Below are 12,572 nucleotides of genomic sequence, written 5' to 3' on the forward strand. Positions count from 1 at the left end.
ATCTTCCACTTGTTTTTCTTCTTCCTATTGTGTTGTTGCCCAGGTGGGTCACATATAAAAATCTGGATATGGTCATTTATTGTTTTGGAAACCAGATAAACTTAATTTAACCACTTGCCGACTGCCGCACGACTATTTTCGTCAGCAGTCAGCCCCTCAGAGGCAGAGCGACGTAGGGCTACGTCGCTAGCCTGTAAGGGTTTTGGGAGCGAGTGTGCGCCGCCGGAGGAGTGCTCCCTCTCGGCCATGGACCCCCCCCGCCGGGCACTCACAATCGTCCGTGACAGAGGGAGAAAGGCAGGCGGCTAATGTAAACAAAGCCGCCTGTCATTCTTCCCTGTGTAAGAATGATGATCAAACAGTTCTACTATGTAGGACCGTTGATCACTGTTTTTACACATCAAGCCACAGCTAATCACAGTTAGAAACACGCCCCTAGGACACACTTAACCCCTCACTCTCCAATACAGTTAACTCCTTCACTGCCAGTGTCATTTTTACAGTAACAGTGCATATATATAGCACTGATTACTGTAGTAATGTCACTGGGAACCCCAAAAGTGTCAAAAATGTCAGTCAAGGGTCCGATCTGTCCGCCGCAATGTCGCAGTCCCGCAAGAAAAATCGCAGATCGACGCCATTACACGTTAAAAAAAAAATAACAAAAATGACAAAAATCTTTCCCTTTGTTAGTAAACGCAATAACTTTTGCGCAAACCAATCAAAATACACTTTTTGCGATTTTTTTTAATTTTTTTTTTTTGGGAATTTCATATAAAAAAATGTGAAAAATTTTATTTTTGAAAAATTGACGCTCTTTTTTTTGTTTATAGCGCATGATCTAAAAATCGCACAGGTGATCAAATACCACCAAAAGAAAGCTCTGTTTGTGGGAAAAAAAGGACGCCAAATTCGCTTAGGTACAGCGTCGCACGACCGTGCAATTGTCCATTAAAATCACGCAGTGCCGAATCGCAAAATAGGCCCTGGTCAGGAAGGGGGTAAAATCTTCCGGGGCTTAAGTGGTTAAACTATATCTCCATTTTTTTTATATATATATATTTTTTTTAATTCTACACGCACTTTTGCCGTGCTGTTGTTCTGCATAGTATAAGGTGTTTGAGAGCACTTTTTTTCTGTAGTTAAACCCAGTTCATAAGACGCATCGAGAACTATAACAAAATAGCATTTGTCCGCACAATGATGCTCTACTGCGTTAGGCATATAATGAGCTCCTCCTAATGAAAAAAATGGCCCCTGCCTATGGGAGAACCCACGCTAACATGCTTTGCCTAGTAGGGGCTTAATCTTCACCACGTGGAAAAAGCAATGTTTTGCTTTTGTCTTTCCTGAAACTTGTTGGTAACCCCCAGTCATCAAATAATAGTGGGTGCACCCCCACCTCAAGCCTAATTTTCTTACTTTATTTTGCTCAGTATAAATTAAAAATTATTGTAAAGGCTCAATTTTTTACCTAAAATAAGAGATTATACTTACCTGCTCTGTGCACTGGTATTGCACAGCATGGCCCTGTTCCTCCTCTTCTGGGGTCCCCTGCTTGCTTTGTCCACTCCTTTTTTTTTTTCCTCGTGCCTATGTAGCAAGCTGCTGGCCATGGGGGCACAAGTGAGGGCTCAGTAATGATCTGGGCTGTGTGTGTCTATAGATGCACAACACCCCTCACCCCCCCCCACCTTTTCACTGGATTTGATTGACAGCAGCGGGAGCCAATGGCTCTCGCTACTGTCAATCTGTTCCTTGAGATCAGGAACAGAGACCAGCCCTGCTTCAGATGGGCACAGTGCTGGATTGATACAGGACTCAGGTAAGTACTTAGGGAGGGCGAAAGCAAACTAGTGAAAGATATCTATTTTTTTTTTTTTTTTTTTTGCTTAATGCAGATTAGATAGTTATAAGATAGTTACTTTAGCTGGTTTCAATAGTTATTTTATAACTTTTAAAGGAATACAAGCATTGACCTAGGGCTTTTTTTTTTTTTTTTTTTACATTTCTACAGTATATTTTATTTTTTAATCTAAAACGCTTAATGAGGTTTTGGTTTTCAGATTTCTAAATAATCTTTATTGTAGAAAGGATTTTATTTCTTGAATTTAGCGGGGGAAAAAATTCATAAAATAGTTGCAGTGGAGGAAGCTCCTTTATTTGGTGCACCAAAATCTGTAGGAAAATAATAAAAATGAGAAATTGATAACATCTTCAATTAAAATAGTCGTTCTAAGCTGTGGTTGCCTTCTAGTACTTGACAGGTTCATTTCCTTTGAGGTTTTGCTTAACATTATTTTATATAATCTAATCAAGCACATAAGGTTGTTTATTACAGCTGGTTACCGGAAAAGTAAAGCAGACCAGTAGATTATCCAAACCCCTTAATAATCTATCTATAAGAGAAGAACGCTAATATATGTAGAATGTGTAGATGTCTCAGTCCCAAATTTGAACACAAAAATGCAAAGAATGGCCCACTGGACAGATACCCAAATATTAAAATTAAACAAATTTATTGCACATCATAATTTAAAAACGATAACAACATGGTGAATTCCTCAAATAGAAAACAACATCAATAAATAATGAAATACAAATTCAAACTATATACAACTTCATATGTGGATAATGATTTGTATTGTAGAAGTCCTGCTGTACACAATATCATATAGAAGCGACAGTCCATGCTGCATGAATATCAACACGTTTCGCATAATGTTAGTTTCGCTTCAACGGGAGAAGCATGGATGTGTATAAATAATGCAGCAATAGGGATCGTTGTAAATGACAGACAAATCTCCAACATGGGGGGAAGATTCATGCACTTCTATATATATTTTTGAGGGGGATTTTTTCCGTTACCTCTATCGACAACTTCTTTTGATGGAATGACCATTGGAATATTTTAGACCCTTGTTGGGTCATTTGCAACGATCCATATTCCTGCATTATTTATACACATCTGTGCTTCTCTTGATGAAGCGAATCTAACATTTCACGAAACGCGTTGAGATTCATGCATCACAGACTGTCACTTCTATATGATATTGTGTACAACAGGACTTATACAATACAAATAATTATCCACATATGAAGCTGTATATAGTTTGAATTTGTATTTTATCATTTATTAATGCTTTTTCTATTTGAGGAATTCACAATGTTGTTATCATTGTTTTTAAATTATGATATGCAATAAATTTGTTTAATTTTAATATATTAGAGTATCTGTCTCTTTAAATGTCCTGCGGACCATACCTTGTGTTTATGTGCTCTTAATAATCTGGTCATTTCATTAATTTCCTCTTGCACTGTCCCCCTTGTGCTATGCAATTCCCTTCACCTATAGAACGTACGTCCTCCAGAATTCTGCACCAGCTAACAGTCAAAAGCTCTAGTTCAGTTTACGTACATCTGGAGCCCTAAAGGTTGTCTACTCTCTATGCTAGAACTTTTCCAAGCTAGTCCCACTTGTGTGGTAAATAATTGATTGCTGATTGTTTTGTTATGCAAGATACTAGGAACATGTGGTCACACTGGGCAAATATTTATCTTCAAGTAGGATATATAGCATCATATTAAGCTTTGATCCTTTGCAGATGTTTTAAATTCAGCTGGCTTGTTCTCTTTCTCTTGGCTTTTATCTTTGCTTTGCCCAGCTTCAATGACCTTTCCACCGTGTCCCATGTGAGTTTTATCAAGGCTGCATGTAAAGGCGCCATCCTTGTGAAGTTATGCCTCAGCAGTGGTATTTGAGATGGCACCAGCCATCATTTATCTTGGAGTTTTTTTCCTACTTCTTTTCTCTTTCATAGTTGTGTCCAGGAAGCATCTGGTTCCTTTAACTCTTTTCAGCATTATAAAGTCCTCACTGAAAGTTGCCATTACTTAGGAAATACATCTTCACTTTAAGGGTTCATGCACACTAGGAGCAGAAAACATGTCAGAACCTCTGGCAGTAAAAGCGGCAGAAAAAATGCTTATAAAAGCTCATATTGGCCAAAAGTTTATGGGCATTTGCTTTTACAAGCATTTTTTTTTTTTCAAAACCTTCTCCTCTGCTCATTTTTCAATGGACTCTTAATGCAAACGCTCCTAAACGCCGTGCTTAGGAGCTTTGTTAGGAGCATTTATGAGGGTTAAGCATTTTTTCTGCTTTAAAGCTTCTCTCAAATTCGCACACAGAAGGGTTTTTTTCTGCCTCTCTAAACATCCTAATGTGCATGGACCTATAGGATAACACTGAGCTGCTTCTACAGACAACTCCTGTAGCAGCAATTTTTTTAAGCCCAGTGTGCATGGACCCTAAATGTGTTTTTTTTTTTTTTTTTTTTCTCCAACATATAGTCATAAACCATAATCATTTTAGAGTATGCACTGTGACTGAAGGATCTTAAAGAGCTGCTGATACCTTTTGCAATTTGTAAAAAATCCTATATGTACTTCAGAAGTTGGAATATTTGACATATGTTGATGGACAGCTGTTTCCATGAGGACAACAGATGAGCAGATATGCCTGTCATTTATATCACCTGAACTCACCAAGCAGTATATAATAGGAGAACACATTACTTTCCTTTTTCCACCTAAAGGAATGGCCAGTCATACCGAATATTGCTACAAATTGGCAGGAAGAAAATACATATTGGGTTGTCGGATCCGAGAGTCAGCTGTCACATGCTCCCCTGGGGGACAATGCAAATGGCTGTGTTGAAATATTGTGCAGGCATGGTCTACAGTTGTCCCTTTCAGGAATCCGTTGTGGAACAATGGAGTATCAAAGTGCATACATGTAGACAGGAAGTGGCTAAAAGAGGCTGCGAGAGTGGAGCAACGCAAAAAATTTTAAAGATTGTATTTTATGAAGCAAGAGAAACCATGGAAATTGTTTGGTACATGGTCCTTTTGCAAAATGTCACCCAATCAGGAAAGAATATCACTCGATTTCCTCAACACAGTCAGTGTTGATGAGGAAATACCTTCAGCAACACCATTGTGTTATTCAGGGGGGGCACGGGGAATCTTCCTGGCCAGTAGAATATGATTACTGCCAGCAGATATTGCCGACGGCAGTAATTGCATTTAATTGATCCAACATACTGGTAGTACGTAAGTCAATCGATGGATGGGCACAGTCAGCCTGTCCATAAATGGATCGAATCTTGTTTGGTTTGTTCCATGCTTGGCCATCTTTACACTTGCCTTACCCTGATCTTCTTTCTAGGCAAAGATAATGCCCTGTCAATTTTAGCTAGATCCAGGGCCCAACTGACTCAATCAAGAGTCTGTGTGAGATTTTTCTTCCCCCATAATTTTCCAGGAGAGACAGTGATGTCACACCCAACAGTGTGGAAAATGGGGGTGAGGCAGACCTAAATCTATTTTTTTTTCTTTTTTTACAAACCCATTTTACACCTAGGTGTTTTTTTTTTTTTTTATTTAGGATTTGCAATATTTAGTATAATCATTTACATTTATTATCTGAGGGACAAGATCCATCTTTTAAAACCATCTACTATATTATTTTGTTTATCTGTCCCTCATCCAGATCTTCTGTTTCCCATCGACATCTCTGCTGTGAAGAAGGACCATGATTTCCTGGATAGAGATGCAATTGAAGCCTTATGCAGGTTGGTACTAATGGAATCACTGAGATTGTGGGGGAAAAAAAACAACTATAAATTTGAATAAAACCAAGTTTCCAAGTTATTTCTATAATCCTATATTGACACTGGTTATTGACTTTTATTGCCCTAGTAGATGGACTGATACTTGACCCAATACAACTAAATTATAACACCATATTCAGGATAGTCCTTACAAGTAAAAGTAGCAAACTGTTACAACATAAACCAGTAATGTTGGCTGAAAATAACATTTTTAAGTGGTGGCCATAGTTAGCTAAATTCCACTCCTGTATATACCTTGTAACTTACTCATCAAGCAAAAACAAACTAAAATTTAACGCTGACAATTCCATTTATTGATGCCTTTTATGGTCAGTCATTTGTTAACCATGCATAACCCAGCATCTTACCAGGGAGTTTATTGGAAATGGAAGGCATTTGTCCATCTTATCACTACAGCTGTTGTTTGTCCAGGTAATCAATTGTACTAACCTTAACTGATGTTATTAACGTGCTGTCTGCATTATAGCAAAGGACTAATTTCATGTGTATTTGTAGAAACCAACAATCCCCACAGGGAAAGAATGTTAAAAGTCCAGTAGCTTTTCAGGAATACATTTACAAAGTAGAATAGTTTCATTGCCTAATGGCTATAAAGACGTAGCCGGTCATGTGTCTTAAGATGATCTGTGTGCAAACTCCAAGAATGCCTGAGCAAGGACCTAAGGTGTCCCATATTGAAAACCGCTGACCCTTGTCACACGAAGGCATAAAGAAGTATTTGTGTTTGGTTTTAGTTCTTCTGTCATAAATTACGTTCATTAGCCAAAGCCCTCAACAGACTTTGTTTTTTAATACAGTACTGCCTGTGATGGTGCTTTTGGCTTTACCTAATCCCTTGCCAGCTACATTTAAAATGCAACCAACAGTTCCATAAATAATTTTAGAATATACCTGTATATTGAAAGCTAATTTGAACTTTATTCCTATTGAGTTCCAGTGTTCAGATTTGGAATTCAAGGCACAGGCACATTTACAATCTTTTTAAAGATCTTACTCAATTCAACTGTTGGAAGATGAAAACTTCCTACACTCATCTCAGAGAAATCTGGCAGCTCCACTCAACCAATTAGACCAGTCTTTTTAGCCTTGTGTAAATGGTCTGGAATATTCTGTGCAGTTCTTAGGTTTTTCTTGCCTAATACACTGTATTTTGTAATTTCATTCTGTCATACATTCTAGGGAGTTTACCTAACAACATGCTTTGCATTGTGAACTTCCATGTTTGGTAAAATAAGCACTTTTAACGGCTTGATCATAAACTTTTGCACAGGTGTTTTCTGTGCTCATTACTCGCTCCTATAATGACACTGGTGGCAGTGTTTAAGGAACCCCAAAAGCAGTAGGTCTGCCCTTTTTTATGATGAGGCTGAGGTAGATTCATAGTTGGAAAACGCAAGTTTTAAACTTTTACTGGTATAAATCCCCCATCATCTCCTTGAAATCTCTGCATTTTTTTTACAAAGGTTTGGGAATTCTCATTCAATTTCTTTTCCTTTTTTACGTTAAAACAATGTTATGAACTGATGTTTAGGAGAGACTCACATTTCTTCGGAGCTGCCCGGACAATACTCAAGGTCACAAAAAGACAACATGCTTCCCTTGTTTTGTTCTTTGGTAACCATAAAATGTGACACACCAGAAATGTAATCTGGGCAGACATGGTTTTTCTTGTAACGGACACCAGGCGTATCAGACAGATTTTAACTTGGATTTCCAGAACTATTCAGTTACACTTACAGCAGTAAAAGTTTATCTTCCTGGAAACAGACTGGGCCGTATCTTTTTTCAGCCGACTGTGCAGTTTCGTTGTGTAGACACATTAATATTAAAGTCTTGCAGAGATTAGATGCCCTTATCAGCAAGACTGAAGATTCTCTACTGCAGATCAAAGTTATCGTGCAGGTTGTGGAAACCAGTTGTGTGCAGCTGGATGGGACTGGATTATTTGAGTTGTTCCAACATCATACAGTGTTACATTTCTGTTACCTTGTACAGTTGTGGGAAGGTTAAATACCATGTGTGGCTTTTTTTTTTTTTTTTTTTAATGGATTGCATAGCTTTTCCTCTTTTTAAGAATCGTAATGAATTTGGGTGGAATTGTTCTTAATTTTCAAGTGGTAAGAACTACCTCACATGACGAGCCAGTCTTAGTTTTTCTGTGCCCTAAATATTTCCTTTCAAAATCTTGGCAAGGATTGTTGAAATATGAGTGCTTATTTTTCTTAACCTAGTCAAATGAACGGTGACGCACAAAGCACAGCACCCTAAAGCAACAAATGTATGTCTACTGTTGTAATCAGAACAATTAATTGTGATAAGTTGGTTGGTCTGGGTTAGAGCACTATTCATGCTCTCACCGGAGCTATACTCACCGCAAACTACTGATGTGGCATCTACTTTATTCATGCTCAGCTGCTAAAGGCTCCTTAAGTAGAAGGAGCTGTTGGGCAGCAGATGCCTGTGCCAGGTAACCTTTGTGGCAGCAAATCAGAAGAACTTGCATGCAGAAGCTGCTGTGCATCCATATGTCAGCTTTATGTAAGCCTTTGAAAATTGAAATATTGGTGTGGCCATTGCTAAAGTCCAGGCTTTGGGGCTGTCCTCTTAATCACGGTGTTACTACCACTGACCTCTAAAGCAAGTATATAAGGAGGGAGTCTAGACTTTTTAGACAGTGACTCCATGCTTGTTCAAATTACCAGGGACTGGTCAGCATCAGTATGACCATACAGAAGCCTGCACCTTTAAAAATTTGTCAGTGGCAACACATTATGGCAAATAATATATTTTTTATAGGTTCATTTCAAGTTATGGCATATAGATATAGGGCAGGGATCTTCAAACTATGGCCCTCTAGCTGTTGCGGTACTACACGTCCCATGAAGCCTTGTAAAATTCTGACATTCACAGACATGACTAGGCATGATGGGAATTGTAGTTCCTGGACAATTGGAGGGTCATAGTTTGGAGACCCCCTGATCTAGGGGGTTACCACAATAACAGTATTAGAAAATAAAAATACATTCTAATTATTTGTTAATGGTAAAATTTAAGAAGATATGCTTTAAAAGAACAAAGTTCTACATTTGGCAACGTTGTGAATATGGGGTGCCATAAATGCTAGATCTTTTGAGTTCAAATGAGAAGGGTTGTGTAGTGTTTGACTAGCTTAAGTTGGAAGAAAATCAGCTTATCTAATTATAACGTTTCCATTAGAGAATAAAAGCAGTCTTAACAAGTATGTCACGTGCAGCTCTCCCCTAAAGCAAAAGAAAGTTTATTGCAAGAACTCATTAACGTTTACAGCACTGACCAGGTTATCAGATGGTAATAGGTCAGCACTAGCTGGTCATCCCATCTTCCACTCGTTGAACACAAAAGAAATGAGGATAAATTTAGTGTAGCACCAGGCAACTCATCTATGTTCTATTTCAGCGATTACTTAAAGACTTTTAAAAAGCATTAAAAGGGCCTTTTTTCTCCTGTGCATACCAAGTGCATTTTTGAAATAGTTTGTATATATTTGGCAGGGAAAAAAACATGAATCAACCACACAACTTGTTTGCTTAGGATTTAGCATTTGGATGTTTAAATATGGAAGAAAGGGCAGTCTGTGCTTTTTGTGAGTACCCTATGTATCCTAGAGACTGAAGTCTTGGGGCCAACATTTTCTCTGTACAAAATGAAAGAATGTTTCCCTGTGATAAATGAACATGTTGGTAGATGCTAAAGTGTGCCATTTAAACATATCTAAAGGACACACGTACAACAAATTTTATTAAGTATGTTTTTTATATTAATACAGAATTGATGTAAAAAAAAAAACTTGTGTCAAGGGTCCAAAATTATCTGGCCCCTGTATATGCATTTTAAAACCAGCCATCTCCCAGCTCTGAGCTCCACATCACCATATCCCAAGAATCTTCATAATACCCTTATACAGCAGTATTCAAACTGGGTGACAGGGAGCCAATCAGGTGTGTTGCATTCAAATATGTCAACTATGAACATGCTGGTAGGAGATGACAGCAGGGGGAAGCCCTCAACAGTCCGCTTGCTGCTCTTTTTTACGGTCCAGTTAGTAAGTTGTTGAGCTGGAGAAGGGACACCACTGTATTCCTTCTACAGCTCCTCCTATAACATTACCAAAGTGGTGTTATCCTCCTGGGCTGTGTAAATTTCATGACTGGATGTACACTAATACAAATATTTTTTTTGTATTTGTTTTCAGGTATTGCCTCAAGTTTAGCTGTAACTGTATCAAGGGCTCAGTTTTTCCTAAGCTAATTAAAAAGTCCAAAACCAAAATTTAAAAAACTTCAGATAGTGGTTGGATCTTTCCATCAACCCTTTAGTAGCCTTTTGCCCCGTACACACGTTCCGATAATCGTACTATAAAACTCGCTTTTGACCTGATCGCACGATAATCTGATCGTTAGTACACAGCTTTCGACAGCTGATCACGACAGTTCATCCAACAAAATCCGAAGGGACAAACAGGAAAACCTCTGTCGTACGATAGCCCTGCGAACAACAATAGTTTCATCAGTACACTATGCGTCCGCTATAAATCGATCGACAAAGACCGCGCATGATCAGAAACACTAAAATAGCATGGAAAAAGCCTGGCTGCCATTGTTTTTGTTTTGCACCATCTGATACGTAGCTAAGCAACCAGGAAGCTTTTCCCGAATCGTACGACAAAAATCATATGGTTTGTACGCATTGTTGAATTCAATGTTAGTATCATGCAACAAAATGCGAACGATAAGTTGTCCGATTATCTGAATGTTTGTACGGGGCATTTTATGCTTGTTAGTGGATGCAAGCATGGATTGTGTATTGTGAAGCCATCTTAATTTCCAGTAGGAAATACTGTCAAAAAAATGTGGTTTGTTTGCTTTCATGGTTACTTGTTTTTTTTAAGCCAGATATCTTTTCACCTAGTAGTTGTGTCCAAACATACTGGTGCTGCCATTGCCATGTAAAGAAAAGCTAAATCTTTCTCTGATGGTGGATGCACATTTAGATTTGATCAGATCAAGTTGCAGCCAATTTCATTAAATTTCCATTAAGACTTTTTTTCCTTTTTTTTTTTTTTTTCATTTTGTAAAAGATACGATTAAAATTAAACTATCATCTTATACCATACATGTTAACAAATATCACTGTTAATTTTTCCAACTTGTCTAGTTTTCTTTTTGATTCTGCAAAACAAAAAAACCTAAAAGAAGATTGTAAATGCTTACACACAGTGTTTCTTTCTACTTTTAAACACAATTGGAGTATAGAAATTAAATTCTAATACAATCAGACTGAACCATGTGTGGTCACCGTAAATAATAGATGTTGGACAAATGATAAGTAATCAGAATACATTAGCCAAGTAAGAAACAGGTCTTGATGGATTTGTCAAACTTTGGATACCCTCGTAACATTTCACCTACTGAAAAGCATAAACGTATAAACCTTTGTACTGCAAAGACCTTTATACTTTTGACTAGTATAAAAGCAACACAGTCCTTCTCACTGACCACTAATATTCTCCTGGGGTTCAGTAGAGAGAAACATCATGGTTGATTTCTTGGAAGTAAAAAGCAGTAAAAAATTTTTAGCAAAAAACAAGTTTGTAAATTTTGCAATTGAATCCCCTGTTGAATGCAACTGGGAGTTACTTGGCCAGTTAGATCTACAAATCCTGTAAGAGCATAGCTCTGAACGTAATAGCAAAATATGAGAAGTTAATGAGTATAAAGAGCACTGTAAGCTGTGTAGTGTGTATTCATTGTAAAGAATTTAAACCAGTGCCTGTTTGCTTTCTCGTACAAGGATGATATTAAGATTTTTGCTAGTCCAGCATATTTTATCTGGAAATAGAGAGAGATTTTCTTAAACATATGGCTGTTTATTTTGGCAATTGGTCAGTTTTCTTTTTGACTATTCTTAAAGGGGATTTGTATTGCAAGTTGCCTGCTAGCTAATAAGAAATAAGTAGCCTTTTTGAAGTACGTAATTTGTTTAGCTAAATGTTTGAGTGTGCATTTAAAAGCAGGCATTTGAGGTGTACAGACATTCAATTTTAAATTCTGTAGAAAAAAACACTACAAATGTAGTTGCCTACTAATAAGTGTGTGTTGTTTCCAAATGTTTTTGAGGATTTCTTTTTGTTTAGTTTTTTTTGGTTTATTTGTTTGGTAGGGTTTTTAGCTTTTCTCTGAGAGATTGAATAGGTGATGTAAATATATATTTTTTAATAAAATATTACTTTTCTGTATTCTTACCAAAAACCCTCATAGCATGGCTCATTCCGTTTTATTTTTTATTACTCAGCTATTTTATATATTTTACCAGAATTCTTTTTCTTTTACCAGAATTATATTCTTCTCTTCTAATTATTTTGCAGGCGGCTAAACACTCTTAATAAGTGTGCGGTGATGAAACTTGAAATCAGCCCGAACAGAAAAAGGGTAAGTTTTACAGAAAGACTTAAAACAATTGATAGCCATTTTAATGAAGAATGTAACCTCTCCGTATTACGGTCAGCTAGTTAATTGGTGGTTCTCTTTACAAGTGATAATCCATTTTAGATTGAAATGCAAATGAATTGACTTGCCACATTTGAAATCACCTTCTAATTTTACAAGAATCTTAATGAATCCTCTGTAGATAAGATGTTTTTGTAATTCAGGTTGGGAGGAGGGGTATGGTGGAAATATACCAGTGGAAGCACAGCAGGAAGATGAAAGCTTTAAATGGCATATTAATGGCTGCCAGTTAATTGTAAAAGATAGGTACAACTAAAATGTGTCTCAAAATATGTCCTGGTTCTTTCCATTAACCAGTTTTGTTGGTGAGGTTAAAGGATGATGGTTAAAA

The 12,572-nt window shown here is 37.3% G+C and overlaps 1 protein-coding gene across 3 annotated transcripts in view; it reads left to right on the forward strand.

Annotated features, from left to right (window-relative positions):
• Positions 1-12,572, forward strand: part of DLC1 (DLC1 Rho GTPase activating protein) — a 665,949-nt gene that overhangs the window by 629,921 nt on the left and 23,456 nt on the right. For all 3 annotated transcript variants that reach the window (XM_082244040.1, XM_082244041.1, XM_082244042.1), the window contains 2 exons: positions 5,555-5,636; positions 12,100-12,163. In XM_082244040.1, the coding sequence (XP_082100166.1) occupies positions 5,555-5,636; positions 12,100-12,163 (146 nt within the window). The remainder of the gene's footprint in view (positions 1-5,554; positions 5,637-12,099; positions 12,164-12,572) is intronic.

Source organism: Pelophylax lessonae, assembly GCF_965119305.1.
Source record: "Pelophylax lessonae genome assembly, chromosome: 1".
NCBI lineage: Eukaryota > Metazoa > Chordata > Amphibia > Anura > Ranidae > Pelophylax > Pelophylax lessonae.